The sequence below is a fragment of the Oncorhynchus masou genome, chromosome 15 (assembly GCF_036934945.1).
Source record: "Oncorhynchus masou masou isolate Uvic2021 chromosome 15, UVic_Omas_1.1, whole genome shotgun sequence".
In the NCBI taxonomy this organism is placed as follows: Eukaryota; Metazoa; Chordata; class Actinopteri; order Salmoniformes; family Salmonidae; genus Oncorhynchus; species Oncorhynchus masou.
The window spans coordinates 57,420,925-57,442,199 of record NC_088226.1 but is presented as its reverse complement, the minus strand read 5'-3'; the positions used below and the strand labels follow the sequence as shown (position 1 = coordinate 57,442,199).

The 21,275-nt window shown below is 43.1% G+C and overlaps 1 protein-coding gene, 2 long non-coding RNA genes and 1 other non-coding gene across 5 annotated transcripts in view; 2 read left to right on the top strand and 2 right to left on the bottom strand.

Annotated features, from left to right (window-relative positions):
* The window catches only part of LOC135556532 (uncharacterized), a 29,684-nt gene that overhangs the window by 3,948 nt on the left and 4,461 nt on the right, over positions 1-21,275 (bottom strand). The window lies entirely within an intron of this gene.
* On the top strand, positions 2,225-13,754 carry LOC135556529 (elongation factor 2b). 2 transcript variants are annotated; one of them, XM_064989816.1, is made up of 13 exons: positions 2,225-2,325; positions 6,789-7,003; positions 7,111-7,292; positions 7,549-7,760; positions 7,964-8,142; positions 9,186-9,291; positions 9,591-9,843; positions 9,938-10,133; positions 10,327-10,693; positions 12,165-12,518; positions 12,704-12,886; positions 13,133-13,265; positions 13,405-13,754. In XM_064989816.1, exons 1-13 carry the CDS (start codon positions 2,323-2,325, stop codon positions 13,596-13,598), a joined length of 2,577 nt encoding a protein of 858 aa, XP_064845888.1. In that variant the 5' UTR covers positions 2,225-2,322; the 3' UTR covers positions 13,599-13,754. The 2 variants fall into 2 exon arrangements, with proteins under 2 accessions (XP_064845888.1, XP_064845889.1); XM_064989817.1 differs by lacking the exons at positions 2,225-2,325; positions 6,789-7,003 and adding an exon at positions 7,401-7,450 and having other exon boundaries at positions 7,158-7,292.
* LOC135557003 (small nucleolar RNA SNORD37) lies at positions 9,422-9,490 on the top strand. The gene has a single exon (XR_010458130.1). It is a non-coding gene; the product is annotated as a small nucleolar RNA SNORD37 (small nucleolar RNA).
* LOC135556530 (uncharacterized) lies at positions 17,286-19,106 on the bottom strand. The gene is made up of 2 exons (XR_010458002.1): positions 19,001-19,106; positions 17,286-18,644 (listed from the first exon to the last, which is right to left on the bottom strand). It is a non-coding gene; the product is annotated as an uncharacterized LOC135556530 (long non-coding RNA).

The window sequence follows — 21,275 nt, the reverse complement described above, 5'->3', positions numbered from 1 at the left end:
CATGCGGAGATCATCCGTTCACCAACTCTGCGTCTCACAAAGACACGGCGGTTGGAACCAAAAATCTAAAATTTGGACTCATCAGACCATGGGACAGATTTCCACCGGCATATGTCCATTGCTCTTGTTTCTTGGACCAAGCAAGGCTCTTCTTCTTATTAGTGTCCTTTAGTAGTGGTTTCTTTGCAGCAATTCAACCACGAAGGCCTGATTCATGCAGTCTCCTCTGAACAGTTTATGTCTGTTACTTGAACTGTGTAGCATTTACTTGGGCTGAAATCTGAGGTGCAATTAATTCCTGATTTCTGAGGCTGGTAACTCTAATGAACTTACCCTCTGCAGCATAGGTAACTCTGGGTCTTCCTTTTCTGTGGCGGTCCTCATGAAAGCCAGTTTCATAATAGCCCTTGATGGTTTTTGTGACTGCAATTGAAGAAACTTTCAAAGTTCTTGAAATTTTCCAGATGGACTGACCTTCGTGTCTTAAAATAATGATGGACTCTCATTTCTCTTTGCTTTTCTGAGCTGTTCTTGCCATAATATGGACTTGGTAATTTACCTATCTTCTGTATACCAACCCTGCCTTGTCACAACACGACTGATTGGCTCAAACGCATGAAGAAGGAAAGAAATTTTACGAATTAACTTTTAACAAGGCACACCTATTAATTGAAATGCATTCCAGGTGACTACCTCATGAAGCTGGTTGAGAGAATGCCAAGAGTGTGCAAAGCTGTCATCAAGGCAAAGGGTGGCTACTTTGAAGAATCTCAAATATAAAATCTATTTTGATTTGTTTAACACTTTTTTTGCATGATTCCATGTTTTATTTCATAGTGTTGATGTCTTCACGAGTATTCTACAATGTAGAAAAAAAAACAAAAAGAAAAAAACAACAACCCTTGAATGAGTAGGCGTGTCCAAACTTTTGACTGGTATTGTATGTCAAGCTCCTTAAACGGCTCTAACAATGGCACGTTACCTTTTTCCCTATAATGGCCTTTTGGGTATGGAACAGGACATTCTGTTGTATGAATCTATGTTTTACTGTACTATCTTTAGATAATACCTTAGGTAACACCAGTGTTTTATGGCACTTCAGGTTGAGCGTTAGAACGTTGGAACTCACTAGTGATGCATGAGGTCTGAACTCAGCACAGAGGCACCACCTGCTGGATGACTTGAACAAGTGACGTGGCAACTGGCCGACCTTCACTGTGGGAGTGCAATATTAACAAGACATTGTTTGAATTAAAGCAAAGCCATTTTTCCATAGCTTTCACACACTGTTTTATGGCACTTCAGGTTGAGAGTTAGAAAGTAGTTGGAACTCGCTAGTGATGCAGAATGAGGTCTGAACTCAGCAAAGAGGCACCACCTGCTGGATGACTTGACCAATTAACGTGACAACTGGCAGACCTTGACAGTGGGAGTGCAATAATAATAAGACATTGTTTGAATTAAAGCTACGACATTTTTTCATAGCTTTTTCCATAGCTTTCACTTTACATGAGATATTTCATCAAATTCAAATTGTGTACTCTAATCTATTGCTTCCCTTTTATCTGCATTAGAGCTACCCTAACATGCTGGCCTCAATGCAAAATGAATGGGAAAGATATGCACCACTTGATTTAAAATCCAATAATGGGAAAGATATGCACCATTTGATTTAAAATCCAATCTAAATATTTTTGTTTGTGATTGAGGTCAAAACAAATAGAAGTGCATTTTCTTTGGGTATAATTGACATGGATTAACATACTTGAGATTCCACTACACCTATAAAATACTGCCGAACTGCTCAATTATATATTGCTAAAGTAACTGTAGTTAAACAATTTCTGAAGTTCTGACTACAAGGTCAGGTCAGGTCGTAGACCAACCATCCGTCATAAACGGCTGGTTGGGCAAGTCAGGTAGGGCGAGGGAAGATGTGTGCCGTGAAACGTCTATTGTTGTACCTGGGTGTGGCACGTAAGGAACCCTCTAGCGATGACTGTTTGACGTTATTTCAGCCTAATTTCGTAGAAGTATAATTATTCGTCAATGCTTGTAGGCCATTGCCCACCAGTGTAAAATGCTACACATGGTCATCAGATAAAGTGTTTGTTTCTTCTGTCACAAAATGCCAAAACAACGCACTTCTCTGTCTCAGTAGACTGCGCGTCAAGACTTTGCGTCCTTACGCAGCACGTGAGCAGTATAAAACTGTGCCTGTTGACGTAAACACTCTCTTCCCTGCCTATGCCCTCGAGAGGTGGGCAGTGTAAAATTTCGTGACTCTTTTTCCACGAAGCGAATCCTTAACCATCCGTCAAAATGGTGAGTTGGATAAGTATTTTCGTTTTGGGAATAGTAGTATAGTATAATCATGTGTTATGCTACTTCAGTCATAACATTACAGTGTAAAATGTCTGACACTAAGGAGAGATGGTATGTGGTTACTTGGGCTTTGAACAAAATGGCACCCAATTTGTGTGAACAGACCTCTTTCTGCACAGTAGTGCAGACACCCAAATGGTCCCAACTATGCCAGTTTTCCCCCTGTTTGATGATGCCCCATGCCAGAGGCCACCTTTACCTGTAATGTCCTTTAAAATGAGGTTCTAGCATGAATCTAAGTGTTGAAGTGCCGGTCAGTGGCTTTGAACCCTTAGCGGTCGATTGTCATGTCTTGCACTTCTAGTATTGGTCCCATATCCAGTGACGCAAACGTTAAGAGCTAACGCTGTATGTGTTATGTTTACAAATTGTTTGTCCGAGGTTTGCTTGTTAACTGGCCAAGCATGTTCAAATACTGGCGTGTGCAGGATGCCGGCATGTCATAAAAGCTAGCTGTGTATACGTGGCCTATTCAGGCTGCGCTGTCAAAGCGTCGTTTCTTGGCAATAATTAGTCTTGTTTTTTTAATAACCTTTATTTAACTAGGCGAGTCAGTTTAAGAACACATTCTTATTTACAATGACGGTTTACCCTTACTGGCTATGCTCTCGAGTTTAAAACAATTTCGGTTTACTATTCAGAAACAGCTGGTGTTTTGTGTATATATGACTCGCTATCCCGCTACTTGGTGGTATTAAATGGCAGCCAGGTGTAATAAGCTGACGTTTGTATTTTTTTTCTGCCGATTGCATCGAGGCCTACTTTTGTCTGATCGTTCACCGGTTACGTAGGTTTTTAACGTTCGGTATAAACTGGGTCGTCAAGCCCTGAATGCTGATTGGCTGACAGCCGCGGTCTATCAACAGATTGGAAGTGCAGTGGTGGAAGTACTCAATTGTCATACTTGAGGGACAGTAAATGCTATACAAAAATGTGCTTATATTTAGCAAATCAGGGGCACACAACACTCATACATAATTTACAAAGGCAGCATTTCTGTTTAGTGAGTCCACCAGATCTGAGGCAGTAGGGAAGACCAGGGACATTTATCTTGATAGGTGTATGAATTTTGCCTATTTCCTGTACTGCTAAGCATTCAACTTGTGACTAGTACTTTTTGCTGTCAGGTAAAATGTATGGAGTAAAAAGTACATAATTTACTTTAGGAATGTAGTGAAGTTAAAGTAGTCCAAAATATAAATGGTAAAGTACAGATACCCCAAAACTACTTAAGTAGTTCTTTAAAGCATTTTTACTTAGGTACTTTACACCACTGTATATCAGACCGAATACCATGGGTATGACTAAATGTTTATTTTTATTGGTCTAATTATGTTGGTTACCTCGGGTTAAAGCATGAAGTTGGCCAATAAAGCTCTGTCAGCTAACCGGCAAGTATACTCGTTACTGTCTGCATGCCCCAATGCATCAGCTTTCAGAGCGTCATATCTGTTCTAATGGTACTGCATTCCACGGTTTATAGCCATGCAGAATCAGCCATTGTCATACCTTTTGTTAGACCTCCCTACATAATGGGTTTATACAATGGGTGGGTCTAATCCTGAATGCTGATTGGTTAAAACCACATTGCAGCCGGTGTCTATTCCACAAGTTACCACCTGCTAAATCAATTACTTTAAAAAGGCCTATTTACTGTTCCATATCAGCCCAGCCAGGCAATTTATAAACATGATCTCCACTATAAAAAGCATCTAGGCATTCTCACATTTCTTTTGGACTAACATTGTTTTCAACCGTGGAAATTTGTATAAACCTGTTTCAATATTCAAATTTGATCTTCAGGTGTCCCATAGTAATGAACTTGTCGGGACGAGACAGGCAGGCAGTGTTTCCCAGCCAGTCGAAATCACGAATCAGCTGTCATCATTTTTACGGAAATATACAACTAAATGTAAAAACATAAAATTAAATTAAGTGCTAGTTTGCACTCTTTCCAGCTTGTTTGAAGTGATTGTTAGCTGTGTTGACTAGATTTTCTGAACTGATATTGCAGGCGAAAGCCTGAGAGAAATCAAATCAGGAAGTTACTCATGTTTTGAAAGCTCTGCGTCCCTATTGAGCAGTGAATGGGCTATCAACCAGATTCCTTTTTCTACGTATTCCCCAAGGTGTCTACAGCATTTTGACATAGTTTCGTGCCTTTATGTTGAAGAATGAGTGTAAGCGACTCCATTGTGTAAGTGTCCGGCTGAGGGCTCTCAGAGTAATTCTTCCGTAATAGACAGGTAGCTATTTTTCCTCCTGGTCTTACTGAAAATACAGCTGTCCCGGTTGATATATTATCGAATAGATATTTTAAAAACACCTTGAGGATTGATTATAAACAACGTTTGCCATGTTTCTGTCGATATTATGGAGCTAGTTTGGAATGTTTTTCGGCGTTGTCGCGACCGCAATTTCCGGTCGAATTCTCAGCCAAACGTGAAGAACTGAGTTATTTCGGCTACAAAAATAAATATTTTTTGGGGAAAAGGAACATTTGCTATCTAACTGGGAGTCTCGTGAGTGAAAACATCCGAAGCTCATCAAAGGTAAACAATTTAATTTGATTGCTTTTCTGATTTTCGTGACCAGGTTGCCTGCTGCTATCTAGGTATAATGCTATGCTAGGCTATTGATAAACTTACACAAATGCTTGTCTTGCTTTGGCTGTAAAGCATAATTTCAAAATCTGAGATGACAAGGTCATTAACAAAAGGCTAAACTGTGTTTCACTGTATTTCATGAATATTTTCTAGGAACGATTGTCCGTTGCATTATGCTAATTACTGTAGTTGTTGACAACGCTCCAGGATCCGGGATGGGTAGATCAAGAGGTTTTAAACATTCATGAAAATATAAGTGTCTTACATCGTTTAAAAGCTTAACTTGTTAATCCAGTCGCTTTGTCAGATTTCAAAAAGGCTTTACGGCGAAGGCATACCATGCAATTATTTTAAGACAGCACCACTCATACAATAGCATTACAAACATTTTCCAAACAAGCAGAGGCGTCACGAAAGTCAGAAATGACGATAAAATAAATCACTTACCTTTGAAGCTCTTCCTGTTTGCAATCAAGGGTCCCAGCTACATAACAAACGGTCCTTTTGTTTGATAGTCCTTTATATCCCATAAAAGTCAGTTTAGTTGGCGCGTTTGACTCAGTAATCCACTGGTTTCCCTTGTTCAAAATGCATACAAATGAATCCTGAAAGTTACCAATAGACTTCGTCCAAACAAGTCAAACAACATTTCTAATCGATCCACAGGTACCCTGATATGTAAATAAACCGTCAAATTTAAGACGGAGAATAGTATGTTCATTACCGGAGATAAATAACTAAGTGCGCACTGTCATCCACGCACGCCACAATACTACAGCCAAAATGGGAGCCACTTAGAAAAACTACAAATTCTGGCTTGTTTTTTTTCTTTCAAAAAACTAACTGGAAACTCTTTCTAAAGACTGACATCTACTGGAAGCCCTAGGAACTGCAATCTGGGAGGTATTCCATTGATATTCCCATAGACAGCCATTTCAATGAGTGAGCTCAAAAAATGTATATTTTCCGTATGGATTCTCTTTGGGTTTTCGCCTGCCATATCAGTTCTGTTATACTCAGACATTATATTAACAGTTTGGTATCTTTAGAATGTTTTCTATCCAATACTACCAATTATATGCATATCCTAGCTACTGGGCCTGAGTACCAGGCATTTTACTTTGGGCACCTCAGTCATCCAAACTTCCAAATACTGCCCCCTAGCCCGGTGAAGTTGAGGCAGTTTTTCATTTAAATATTACATGCCATTACATTTTCATAATTCTTTCACAACACAGTACCCACTACAACAGTGTGCACTACTCGACTACCAGGCCTATTGCGGTAGGCCTGCTGCACGCAGCAGAAACTGAGCATATATTTTCCACAATCCTGTCCAATGATACTCCTCTCTTAGTAGGGTCTGCTCTGATCAACATTTTGGGAGTTGAGACATTAAAAGGGTATTGTTACAGAGGTTAATTTCTCTATTACAGTAAAATACTATTTGTGTCCATATGACTGATTTTTATGTTGGATCAAACCTCAAATGTAACGAGACAAAAGAAACACTCATAAAAATGGAGAGAGAAATGAACCTTTGACTTTTGTGATACAGGCATTTGGAACATTGCGTAAAACGTAAATTTCAAATAATTTTATATAGCCCAGCCCTAGGTTGTAGCCATCAAATGTATTAGCAAACGTATTTAATTTCAGACTTCACATTTTCCTTGTATAGTCTACTTGTCGCAATGAGCGACGTTAGCCTGTGGTAAGTGATCGGTATGGGTAGCGTCTAATTTTCAGTTTATCGTCACAGCTCTACATTAATAACCCCCCCTTCCCTCTCTGTAGGTGAACTTTACCGTAGACCAAATCCGTGCCATCATGGACAAGAAGTCCAACATCCGTAACATGTCTGTGATTGCGCACGTCGACCATGGTAAGTCAACCCTGACAGACTCACTAGTGTCGAAGGCTGGTATCATCGCAGGATCCCGTGCTGGAGAGACCCGTTTCACCGACACACGAAAGGACGAGCAGGAGCGCTGCATTACCATCAAGTCAACGTGAGTGTCCCCCTGGCCGATTGCCTATTAACATTTCTTCCGACTGGGCAGAAGTAGGAGAGGTTTTGGCTGGCAGTTGAGTGGACTAACACTTTCTTCCACTGCAGTGCCATCTCCATGTACTACGAACTCTCTGAGAATGACATGGCCTTCATCAAGCAGTGCAAAGATGGCGTTGGGTTTCTCATCAACCTGATTGACTCTCCAGGCCACGTTGACTTCTCCTCTGAGGTCACAGCTGCTCTCCGTGTCACTGATGGAGCCCTGGTTGTTGTGGACTGCGTGTCAGGTAAGGACGACTTGCGCCCTAGTTGTCGGACACGATCATGCTTTCATTTCTGTAAAAAATGATGGCATGTTCTATACTTCTGGTGAACAAGTATTTCTTTATTTTCAGACATCTGTCATACAGGATGTCATATTGATGCTAGGTTCCATGATTACGAGGTATATTATAAAAAGGAGTAGGAGTCAGTCAACAAACCAATCCATTTGTTCTCAACATTTTCCTAGCTCACTATCTGCTCTTGTCCGTCCCTGCCCAGGTGTGTGTGTGCAGACAGAGACCGTGCTCAGGCAGGCCATTGCTGAGCGTATCAAGCCCGTGCTGATGATGAACAAGATGGACCGGGCCCTGCTGGAGCTGCAGCTGGAGCCAGAAGATCTGTTCCAGACCTTCCAGCGCATCGTGGAGAATGTCAACGTGATCATTGCCACTTACGGAGAGGATGAGAGTGGTCCCATGGGTGCTATCATGGTAAGCTACTTATGTTGTCTGTACAATGCCTTGTCAGAAATTGTTGACAATTCACCTGTGAAATTGTGGCATTGTTCCAGTTCTGTTTTGCACCTAATGACAACTGCTGTTTACATGAATATTGAAAGTGTTTCTCTGGAAATGGAGTTCTAGTTTCTTGGCTTGGTATCAACCCTGCCCTAGTAGTAACTATTCTCTTACAGATTGACCCGGTCATTGGAACTGTTGGCTTTGGGTCGGGACTCCACGGATGGGCCTTCACCCTGAAGCAGTTTGCTGAAATGTACGTGATGAAGTTTGCTGCCAAGGGTGATGCACAACTAGGACCTGCAGAGCGCTGCAAGAAGGTAGAGGACATGATGAAGAAGCTGTGGGGTGAAAGGTGAGGGACCAGTCACTGTCAACCTTGTAATCATCTGCCACATTTTCCTGAACTAGCTCCTGCCAGATTGCCTGGTACATGTCAAGCCTTGTCAGTTTGCAGTGTAGTTAAACCTCTCTAGGGGGTGTGGGACGCTACCGCCCCACCTGGCCAACATTCAGTGAAATTGTAGTGTGCCAAATTCAAAAACAAATACTCATTATAAAAATGTATGAAACGTTTTATACATGGGTTTAAAGATTAGCTTCTTGTTAATCCAACCACGGTGTCAGATTTCAAAAAGACTTTACGGCGAAAGCAAACCATGCAATTATCTGAGAACAGCGCCCAGCAGACAAATCATTACAAACGGTTAGCAGACAAAAGTAAGAAATAAGTTATACATTTTACCGCTATCTTTGATCTTCATATGGTTGCACTCAGACTCCATGTTACACAATGTTTGTTTTGTTCGATAAAGTCCCTCTTTATATTCAAAAAACTCCGTTTTGTTGGTGTGCTTTGTTCAGTAATACATTGGAACAAAGAGCGGTCACAACAGACAGACCAAATCAATAAAGTACCATAAAAGTTCGTAGAAACATGTCAAACGATGTTTAATCAATCCACATGGAGTTTTTGACATGAATAATCAATCCCATTTCAAACGGACAAAGGCTTTGTCAATAGAAAAGGAGAAACAAATGCGCGCTCCTGGTCACGTGCTGAACTCGTGTCTGGAAATTTCCATTGTCCACTCATTGAAAGTGCTGTTATCCCCAATTACGTAGGCTTTCAATGGAAAAGAGACGTTTCAAAATAATAGCACTTCCTGGATGGAGTTCTCTGGTTTTCGCCTGCCATATCTGTTATGTAATACTCAGGCATTATTTTAACAGGTTTGGAAACTCTAAGGGTGTTCTATCCAAATCTGCCAATTATATGCATATCCTAGCTTCTGGGCCTGACTGGCAGGCAGTTTACTTTGGGCACGCTTTTCATCAAATTCAGAATGCTTGCCCCTACCCTCGTGAGGTTAAATGGTGATATTTTTTCCCCTTCAGGTTTTTCGACCCAGCCACTGGCAAGTTCAGCAAGTCTGCCAACGGACCTGATGGAAAGAAGCTCCCCCGTACCTTCTCTCAGCTCGTCCTAGACCCCATATTCAAGGTGAGTGGAGACATGACTTTAACAATGTTTAGCATTAGGCCAGGTGAGAGGGGATACATACTAGCCATGTACCGATAAGATCTGACCAGGAAAGTGCATTTCGTATTGTGCCTTTTAGCGCTTCATGCCTATGAATGATGACTTAATACATTCTTCACTTTGACCTGATTGTCCAGTGATGTTAAACTGCAGTCTGACGCATGGCAAAGGCAATTCTATAGTTACCTCTCCCCATATGCGCCATCTGTATTTTATTGTATGGTCCACCATTTTACATTTAACTACTGTTTCTGCTATAGGTGTTTGACGCCATCATGAACTTCAAGAAGGAGGAGACGGCCAAGTTGATAGAGAAGCTGGACATCAAGCTGGACAATGAGGACAAGGAGAAGGAGGGCAAGCCCTTGCTGAAGGCTGTGATGCGTCGCTGGCTGCCAGCCGGGGAGGCCCTGCTCCAGATGATCACCATCCACCTGCCCTCCCCCGTCACGGCCCAGAAGTACCGTTGTGAGCTGCTCTATGAAGGACCTGGTGACGATGAAGCTGCCATGGGTAAGACTACAACCACACTTTCCTTCATCTGCACTCATCTGGAAACATGGATAGTACCATATACCGGTCTGTTAACCCAACTGTCTCCTCTAAGGTATCAAGAACTGCGACCCCAAGGCTCCCTTGATGATGTACATCTCCAAGATGGTGCCCACCACCGACAAGGGTCGCTTCTACGCCTTTGGCCGAGTCTTCTCTGGCTGCGTGTCTTCCGGCCAAAAGGTGCGCATTATGGGACCAAACTTCACCCCTGGAAAGAAAGAGGACCTCTACCTCAAACCAATTCAGAGGTTGGTACTCTGGAACGCTACACTTCTAATGGCCATACTTTGTAATTTGTCTCTTGCAATCCATGAAAACCATGTAAATCTGTGACCATCCAGTAAGCACAAGGCACATGCATGGGAGTAGCACATTTCAAATGCTGTATAAGCTCTTGCCCAGTATTGAACAGTTGACTGACTCTCCCCTGTTCCTCATTAGGACCATTCTGATGATGGGTCGTTACATTGAGCCCATTGAGGACGTGCCATGCGGGAACATTGTTGGTCTGGTTGGAGTAGACCAGTACCTGGTGAAGACCGGGACCATCACTACCTTCGAGCAGGCCCACAACATGAGGGTGATGAAGTTCAGCGTCAGCCCTGTGGTGAGAGTAGCTGTTGAGGCCAAGAACCCTGCTGACCTACCTAAGCTGGTGGAGGGCCTGAAGCGTCTAGCCAAGTCTGACCCCATGGTGCAGTGTATCATCGAGGAGTCTGGAGAGCACATTATCGCTGGAGCCGGTGAGCTGCATCTGGAGATCTGCCTCAAGGATCTGGAGGAGGACCATGCCTGCATTCCACTGAAGGTACACTAGTCCTCCATGCCTTGTTACATGTAGGGCTTTCACATGATCCCTTCTAAAGTCAGCAAAAAAAGAAATGTCCCTTTTCAGGACCCTGTCTTTCAAGGATAATTTTTAAATATCCAAATAACTTCACAGATCTTCATTGTAAAGGGGTGAAACACTTTCCCATGCTTGTTCAACGAACCATACACACTTAATGAACATGCAACTGTGGAACGGTCGTTAAGACACTACCAGCTTAGACAGTAGGCAATTAAGGTCACAGTTTGGAAAACTTAAGACACTAAAGAGGCCTTTCTACTGACCCAGGGTCCCTGCTCATCTACATGAACATGCCTTAGCCTTGCTGCAAGGAGGCATGGGGACTGCAGATGTGGCCAGGGCAATAAATTGCAATGTCTGTACTGTGAGAGCCTAAGACAGCGCTACAGGGAGACTGGGTGGACAGCTGATCGTCCTCACAGTGGCAGACATGTAACACCTGCACAGGATGGCAACAACTACTGCCCGAGTTACACCAGGAACGCACAATCCCTCCATCAGTGCTCCGACTGTCCGCAATAGGCTGAGAGAGCCTGGACTGGGGGCTTGTAAGGCAGGTCCTAACCAGACGTCGCCTATGGGCACAAACCCACCGTTGCTGGTCCAGACAGGTCTGGCAAAGAGTGCTCTTCACTGACGAGTCGCGGTTTTGTCTCACCAGGCGTGATGATCGGATTCACGTTTATCGTCGAAGGAATGAGCCTTACACCGAGGCCTGTACTCTGGAGCAAGATCGATGTGGAGGGTCCGTCATGGTCTGGGGCAGTGTGTCCCCATCATTGGACTGAGCTTGTTGTCATTGCAGCCAATCGCAACACCGTGCATTACAGGGAAGACTACCTCCTCCCTCATGTGGTACCCTTCCTGCAGGCTCATCCTGATATGACCCTCCAGCATGACAATGCCACCAGCCATACTGCTTGTTCTGTAAATGATCCTGCAAGGCAGAAATGTCAGTGTTCTGACATGGCCAGCAACGAGCCCAGATCTCAATCCCATTGAGCATGTCTGGGACCCGTTGGATCGGAGGGTGAGGGCTAGGGCCATTCCCCCCAGAGATGTCTGGGAACTTGCAGGTGCCTTGGTGGAAGAGAGGGGTAACATCTCACAGCATGAACTGGCAAATCTGGTGCAGTCCATGAGGAGGAGATGCACTGCAGTACTTAATACAGCTGGTGGCCACACCAGATACTGACTGTTTTGACTTGATTATTCCATTTGTTAGTCACATGTCTGTGGAACTTGTTCAGTTTGTCAGTTGTTGAATCTTATATTCATACAAATATTTACACGTTTGCTGAAAATAAACGCTGTTGAGAGTGAAAGGACGTTTCTTTTTTTGCTGAGTTTACAATGGTGTTACGTTACAGGCAGTGTTATCCTACTGATGTATTTAATAATTAAACACCTCCTCCACTCTCCCACATAGAAATCCGACCCGGTGGTTTCCTACAGGGAGACTGTGTCTGAGGAGTCTGACCAGATGTGCCTGTCCAAGTCCCCCAACAAACACAACCGTCTGTACATGAAAGCCCGTCCCTTCCCCGACGGCCTGGCTGAGGACATCGAAAAGGGTGACGTCAGTGCCAGACAGGAACTGAAGGTCCGTGCCCGTTTCCTGGCCGACAAGTACGAGTGGGATGTGTCTGAGGCCCGTAAGATCTGGTGCTTCGGCCCTGACGGTACCGGCCCCAACCTGCTGATGGACGTGACCAAGGGAGTCCAGTACCTGAACGAGATCAAGGACAGCGTGGTGGCTGGCTTCCAGTGGGCTGTCAAGGAGGTAAGCCAGACTCATGGATGTAATTTTTCCTACTTTGTTGGTCACTTTAAAACAAGCATACCATCATTCAAAGAGGCACAATTCTGTGTTGAGGAATACGCCATGGGTAGTTTTCTGAGAATGTAGATTTGTCACAAACTGAAGTGCTTGTGTCAATACCTTAAACATTACTATTTTGTTTCCAGGGTGCCCTGTGCGAGGAGAATATGCGTGCTGTCCGCTTTGATGTCCACGATGTGACCCTCCACACAGATGCTATCCACCGGGGTGGTGGTCAGATCATTCCCACAGCCCGCAGAGTGCTGTATGCATGCCAGCTTACAGCTCAGCCAAGACTCATGGAGCCTGTCTACCTGGTGGAGATTCAGGTATGCCTACAATTTACATTGAAAATGTTTATTAAATGTTTGGTTTCAACAAGGACTATGTCTGATGTGAAATCATGCACCACACTGAACAAGTGATGGCTAAATCCATAAAATACGATACTTGACTAGAAATGAGCTCATCTCCAGGATAATGGAAGTTGACTAGAAAAATGCTACATCCTTGGACAGGTTGGCGTTAACCATCGAATTCAATGGTGTTAACCTTGTTTCCCTCTCTCCCTGCAGTGTCCTGAGCAGGTGGTGGGAGGCATCTATGGTGTGCTGAACAGGAAGCGCGGTCACGTTTTCGAGGAGTCCCAGGTCATGGGGACCCCCATGTTCATCGTCAAGGCTTACCTGCCTGTCAACGAGTCCTTCGGTGAGTGACCCACCAAGTGTAGTCCACTTTTCCCTTATCTGATATGTACTTATCAGGGCTAGACAATTCCCTGAGTTGTAGTAAATGTGTATTGTATAAAACAAATTGATATATGCTAATACCTGTGTTCCTTCTCAAGGTTTCACAGCAGACCTGCGTTCCAACACCGGTGGCCAGGCCTTCCCCCAGTGTGTGTTTGACCACTGGCAGATCCTCCAGGGAGATCCCCAGGACACATCCACCAAGATTTCCCAGATTGTGGCTGACACACGTAAACGCAAGGGGCTCAAGGAGGGAATTCCTGCATTGGATAACTACCTGGACAAATTGTAAAAGGCTACCCTCTCACCCCCCACCCCAACACTGAGACCAGAACTGTACAGATCACCATGGGCACAAACATTTTCCACAAGAAAAGCAAAGACCTTATCAAGAGAAACAATTAGGAAGAATTGTAAACATAAATTAAATAAAAATGGAAAATATAAACTGGTTCAACATTCTTTAGAGAGGGTGGTAGGACCGGAAATTTGTGTGCGGACTGCCGTTGCGATTATCGGTAATACAGGTGGATCAATATATACACATTTCATACACTTGAGTATACAAAACATGAAGAACACCCACTCTTTCCACGGCTCTGACCAGGTGAAAACTATGATCCCTTATTGATGTCACTTAATAATCAACTTCAATTTGGGCTCCCGAGTGGCGCAGCGATCTAAGGCACTGCATCTCAGTGCTAGAGGTGTAACTACAGACCCTGGTTCCATTCCAAGCTGTATCACAACCGGCCGTGATTGGGAGTCCCATAGGGCTGTGCACAATTTGCCAGGGTAGGCCGTCATTGTAAATACAAATTTTTTTCTTAACTGACTTGCCTGGTTAAATAATTGGTGTAGATGAATGGGGAGAAGACTAGTTAAAGAATGATTTTAAGTCTTGAGATATGGTTAAGACAAAATATATAACTGCCTTTGAAAGGAGTGTGGTAATTCCAGGTGCACTGGTTTATCAAGAATTGCAGCGCTGCTGGGTTTTTTCCATAAGTTACGTGTGTATCAAGAATGGTCCACCATCTAAAGGACATCAGCCAACTTGACAACTGTGGAAGTGTTAGTCCACATGGGCCAGCATCCCTGTGGAAAGCTTTCCACATCTTGTAGTCATTCCCTGATAATTGAGTGTTCTGAAGGTGTGGGGTGCACAACTCAAAATTAGGAAGACGGTCCTAAATGTTTGGTATACTACACTGAACAAAAATATAAAAGCAACAATGAAATATTTTGCTGAGTTATAGTTCCTATATCGGTCAACTTTAAATAAATGAATTAGTCCTTAATCTATGGATTTCATATGACTGGGAATATCGATATGCATCTGTCGTTCACAGATGCCTTTATTTAAATAAAGGTAAGTGTGGATCCTGGTGTGCCCATTTGCCCCATGCAGCTTGACATCTCAATCATGGACACTCGACAGTTGCTATGTGTGATGTATTGTCTCTACCTTGCCTTTACTGTTGTCTGCCCAAAATGTGTACCATATTTGCATGTGGAGTTTCTATCATGTGTTGTCTTAGGTCTCTTTATGTGGTGTCTGTGTGTGGTCCTATATATAAATGTTTCTATTTTCCTATGCATAGACATGCTCTGTTTTCAGAACCATGGACAGCTTCCCCCTAAACCAAGGTTCTGGAATGATCAACCAGTGCTTTAGTTTTGTTTTACATGGCAGTCAGTATGAATACACTACAGGGAACACTTAAACAACACAATGTAACTCCAAGTCAATCACACTTCTGTGAAATCAAACTGTCCACTTAGGAAGCAACACTGACAATGTCACATGCAGTTGTGCAAATAGAATAGACAACAGGTGGAAATTATAGGCAATTAACAAGACACCCCCAATAAAGGAGTGGTTCCGCAGGTGGGGACCACAGACCACTTCTCAGTTCCTATGCTTCCTGGCTGATGTTTTGGTCACTTTTGAATGCTGGTGGTGATTTCACTAGTGGTAGCATGAGACTGAGTCTACAACCTACACAAGTGGCTCAGGTAGTGCAGCTCATCCAGGATGGAACATCAATGCGAGCTGTGGCAAGAAGGTTTGCTGTGTCTGTCAGCGTGGTGTCCAGAGCATGGAGGCGCTACCAGGAGACAGGCCAGTACATCAGATGTGGGGGAGGCCGTAGGAAGGCAACAACCCAGCAGCAGGACCGCTACCTCCGCCTTTGTGCAAGGAGGAGCACTGCCAGAGCCCTGCAAAATGACCTCCAGCAGGCCACAAATGTGCATGTGTCTCCTCAAACGGTCAGAAACAGACTCCATGAGGGTGGTATGAGGGCCCGACATCCACAGGTGGGGGTTGTGCTTACAGCCACACACCGTGCAGGACGTTTGGCATTTGCCAGAGAACACCAAGATTGGCAAATTCGCCACTGGCGCCCTGTGCTCTTCACAGATGAAAGCAGGTTCACACTGAGCACATGTGACAGTCTGGAGATGCCGTGGAGAACGTTCTGCTGCCTGCAACATCCTCCGGCATGACCGGTTTGGTGGTGGGTCAGTCATGGTGTGGGGTAGCATTTCTTTGGGGGGCCGCACAGCCCTCCATGTGCTCGCCAGAGGTAGCCTGACTGCCATTAGGTACCGAGATGAGATCCTCAGACCCCTTGTGAGACCATATGCTGGTGCGGTTGGACCTGGGTTCCAATGCTAGACCTCATGTGGCTGGAGTGTGTCAGCAGTTCCTGCAAGAGGAAGGCATTGATGCTATGGACTGGCCCGCCCGTTCCCCAGACCTGAATCCAATTGAGCACATCTGGGACATCATGACTCGCTCCATCCACCAACGCCACGTTACACCACAGACTGTCCAGGAGTTGGCGGATGCTTTTGTCCAGGTCTGGGAGGAGATCCCTCAGGAGACCATCCGCCACCTCATCAGGAGCATGCCCAGGCGTTGTAGGGAGGTCATACAGGCACGTGGAGGCCACACACACTACTGAGCCTCATTTTTACTTGTTTTAAGGACATTACATCAAAGTTGGATCAGCCTGTAGTGTGGTTTTCCACTTTAATTTTTAGTGTGACTCCAAATCCAGACCTCCATGGGTTGATAAATTTGATTTCCATTGATAATTTGTGTGATTTTTGTTGTCAGCACATTCAACTATGTAAAGAAAAAGGTATTTAATAAGAATATTTCATTCAGATCTAGGATGTTATTTTAGTGTTCCCTTTATTTTTTTGAGCAGCCAGAGAAGGCCTAAAATGCCACTTGACAATCAGTGACTGTAGCATCACGTCTTTTAGAAAAATGTATGGGTTGGTAAATCTTCATTTGTAATGATAGTAACCCGTTGTCTAAAAGCAATAATACAGGGTGTTTTTCAAAACGCATACCACTGCTCGAGGCACGCAAATTGAGGGATTGGAGTATGCGAAATGGAGCACAAGAGGGCACTTCTCATGTGTATTCCGTACATATTTTCAAGCATGCATCGAAGCAAGCTTCAACGGAAAGTATACAAAGAAATATGACACAACCATGTAAAAAATGACGCAAAAGTTCTTAACTAATAGCGGACATTATTTGAGCTGAAGTGAGAGAAAAACTTGCCTAACCAATATATTATCTTGATACGTTAATACATGCTTTGATAATATTGGCATATTTATCTGTCTACGTACAGTAGATCGCAAGCCCAGAAGTCAATAGGGCTAGCTACTGCTATTAGCTAACCAAAAAGAATTGACATATCTAGCATAATATTAGTTTAATTTATCTCTGGTTAGCTACATTAAGATTATAATATAGCTAGCTGATAGTTCTAAAGTAAAATGGTTGCTTTGTGTCTCGTCTATTGTTGGCATTATCCTTGCTGGAAGGTTGAGTGAATGGGGAGGTGCAGCATTAGGTAATACAGTAGGTGAGTGCGAGTGTTTAGCAAATGTCAAGTTTTATGCATTCTCCACACTCATCCTCACAAAAACGTACCCAAGAGAACGAATGTTATGTTGAAAGCTATTGTGTAGGCTATATTTAAAGAAATACACTTTTGCTGGGCAACAGGTTTAATACAGAGTACTGGTGACTCCTTACGCCACCATTCATTGCCATATACTTATTGGCTTGTATAGAACTTTTTCTACCTGTCACAGCTAAAGTGGGGTGGAAAACACTGAACAGGGTCTCTACTAACCAAATATGTGTAGTTTGAGGGGGACTGTGTAATAGACACATGCATTTAAAATCAAATGAAATTGTATTGGTCTCATGCACAAATCTTGCAGATGTTATTCCGGGTGTAGCGAAATGCTTGTGTTCCTAGCTCCAACAGTGCAGTAATATCTAACAATTCACACATCTAAAAGTAAAATAATGGAATTAAGAAACATATAAATATTAGGATGAGGATGTTAGGATGAGAATACACTGTATAAATATGAAATGTGTAAAGCAGTATGTAAACATTAAAGTGACCAGTGATTCCTTGTCTGTATATTTCAGCAGCCTCTAAGGTGCAGGGTTGAGTAACAGGTGGTAGCCGGCTAGTGATGGCTAATTAACAGTCTGATGGCCTTGAGATTGAAAAACAGCTTTTGTCTCTTGTTCCCAGCTTTAATGCACCTGTACTGACCTTACCTTCTGGATGATAGTGGGGTGAACAGGCCGGACGGTTGGATGGTTGACGTCCATGGTGATATTTTTGGCCTTCCTATCACATTGGGTGCTGTAGGTGTCCTGGAGGGCAAGCAGTGTGCCCCCCGGTGATGCGTTGGGCAGACTGCACCACCCTCTGTAGAGCCTTGCATTTCTGGGAGGTGCAGTTGCCACCATTGCCATGCAATACATGGCGGTGGTGGTGATACAGCACGACGGGATGCTCTCAATTGTGCACCTGTAAAAGTTTGAGAGTCTTGGGGGCCAAAACTAAATTTCTTCAGCCTCCTGAGGTTGATGAGGCGCTGTTGCGCCTTCACCACACTGTCTGTGGGTGGACCATTTCAGATTGTTAGTGATGTGTACGCTGAGGAACTTTCCACCTTCTCCCCTGCGGTCCCGTCAATGTGGATAGGGACGTGCTCCCTCTGCTTTTTCCTGAAGTCCACGATCAACTCCTTAATTTTGTTGACGTTGAGAGAGAGGTTATTTTCCTGGCACCACTTCACCAGGGATCTCACCTCCTCCCTGTAGGCTGTCTCACCATTGTTGGTAATCAGGCCAACTATGGTTGTGTCATCTGCAAACTTGATGATTGAGTTGGAGGTGTGTGTGGCTACGCAGTCATGGATGAACATGGAGTACAGGAGTGGGCTGGGCATGCACCCTTTTGGGGCTCCAGTGTTGAGGATCAGTGAAGTGGAGGTCCTGCATGTTATATTAATTCCAAAACAAATTAATGTACTGCTGTTTTGTTGAATATCATTTGTAAAGACAAACGTTAACACTTTTTTAAATGTTTGCTTCCAGTGTTAAATGCAATGTAAACAATCATGGATGAGCATACCTGTTAATGACCTAGATTAACCTAATGGTGATTGCAATGGGTCACCTTTACACATTTAAATCAGTCCAGCCTTGACATGTGCCAAAAAATGCACCAGGTCAATAACTTGGCCTGACAAATCAAATATTTTTGAGGTAGTATCCTTGTAAAATCATGTTGCTATACGTTTATATCACCCCAATTATGCATAGTCTTCTAACAATTTTATCAAACCCACCTTGGTCGCAATCAATTCAAAGGTTCACCTCTTGGGTTTTGGACTGATTCATAGATCATAGCCCATCTCTCCAAATTGTAATTTCTGAGAAAATAAAAAGGTGATTATTACTTGGCTTTGATCTTATTAGAAGTCCTGTCTTATTTAAAGGCATAATCAAGCACAATATGAGGATTAAATACACTTTTCACCAGTTTTATACAGTTTGTGCTCCTTCCAACCTCCCAATTGCTGCGTAGCATTTCTGACAGAAATTGCTCATTTGACAGGCCTTCCTATGAAAGGGCAGGGGCGTCATATCCCTTCAACCAGAGAAATAGGACAATGGACATTTACACACACCTTGGTTGGACTCGGTGAATAAACCTTCAATTTGATCTATTCAGAAACTATTGGAGAGATACCTTGTTGCTTTATCAGGTATGCAACAGTGCTTCTGCTGTTATTGTTAAATGTGATTTATACTGTTACTGTTTGTGTATGGGGGCCTATATGTGTTAATTTAATAGACCTACATGAGTTGGGGTCAATTCAGGAAGTAATTTGAATTTACAAAATGGAGAGAAAAAGCTTGACGTAAATTTCTTGTGCTTATCAGCTTATTTAAAAGTAAATACAAATATCTCTTCAATTATTTCATTGGCACTGGCAACAATGGATTTGTGGTGGATGTGACAAATTATGAATTTTCTAATTTGTGACCCCATTTTAGAAAACAGTCAGATGGTAGTAGATGTGATTACGTGTGCTTATTCTTGAAAGCAGTCTTATTAGAGTGCAATGTGAATATGCTTCGTCACAATGGCATGCGATACTATGTTTTATATCATTTATCATAGAGAAAATGACTACGTAATACATTTTAAACTCTACAGAAAATGCCTTTGCTGACCATGATAGACAATCATCATGTCATGAATCATAATCATCCAGGGCGGCAGGGTAGCCTAGTGGTTAGAGCTTTGGACTAGTAACCGAAAGGTTGCAAGTTCGAATCCCCAAGTTGACAAGCTACAAATCTGTCGTTCTGCCCCTGAACAGGCAGTTAACCCACAGTTCCTAGGTCGTCATTGAAAATAAGAATTTGTTCTTAACTGACTTGCCTAGTAAAATTAAGGTAAAAAAAAAAATCCCTGAGCTCGTGAAGTGAGCACTACTGGAGACGCCCCAGCTTTTGGGAATCTTGCTCATGCTGCAGTCAAATTTGGCACGCTCCTATGGAGACAGATAGCTGCCAAAAGACTGAATGCACAGTTGAAGTCGGAAGGTTACATACACCTAGGTTGCAGTCATTAAAACTCGTTTTTCAACCACTCTACAAATTTCTTGTTAACAAACTATGTTGTAAGTCGCTCTGGATAAGAGCGTCTGCTAAATGACTTAAATGTAAATGTTTGGCAAGTCGGTTAGAACATCTACTTTGTGCATGACACAAGTAATTTTTTCAACAATTTCACATATAATTCACTGTGTTACAGTTCCAGTGGGTCAGAAGTTTACATACACTAAGTTGACTGTGCCTTAAAACAGATTGGAAAATTCCAGAAAATTACGTCATTGCTTTAGAAGCTTCTGATAGGCTAATTGACATCATTTGAGTCAATTGGAGGTGTACCTGTGGATGTATTTTCAAGGCCTACCTTTAAACTCAGTGCCTCTTTGCTTGACATCATGGGAAAATCGAAAGAAATCAGCTCGACTTCAGAAAAAAATTGTAGACCTCCACAAATCTGGTTAATCCTTGGGAGCAATTTCCAATCACCTGAAGGTACCACGTTCATCTGTTCAAACAATAGTAAACAAGTATAAACACCATGGGACCACGCCGAAGTCATACCGCTCAGGAAGGAGATGCGTTCTGTCTCCTAGAGATGAATGTCCTTTTGTGCGAAAAGTGCAAATCAATCCCAGAACAACAGCAAAGGTAAATAGTCTGTAATTGTAACATGGAGTTTGTATGTTCACAGATGAAACTTCACCTTTACGTTTCATGCATGGCTTTTCTTGCAATCCGAGCTATTTACGTATGGATATTATTACGATCCTAACGACACGTACATTCAACCTTTTGGCAGGTATCTCACTCCATGGAGGTGTGGCTTAAAGCAATGAGTGACCTATTTAATAAATCCTCTTAGGGATCCCTTCACGTGCCAATCCCTTTAGTGGGATCGATTTGACAACATCCAGTGAAATTGCAGAGCGCCAAATTCAAACTACAGAAATATCAATATTCACAAGTCAGAAATCACGATATAATATATGCCTTACCTTT

Excerpts from the sequence above, each read along its gene's own strand:
- LOC135556529 (XM_064989816.1), top strand. Across the intron at positions 10,694-12,164 it reads ATGCCTGCATTCCACTGAAG|AAATCCGACCCGGTGGTTTC; the intron begins GTACACTAGTCC and ends TCTCCCACATAG. Across the intron at positions 12,519-12,703 it reads TCCAGTGGGCTGTCAAGGAG|GGTGCCCTGTGCGAGGAGAA; the intron begins GTAAGCCAGACT and ends TTTTGTTTCCAG.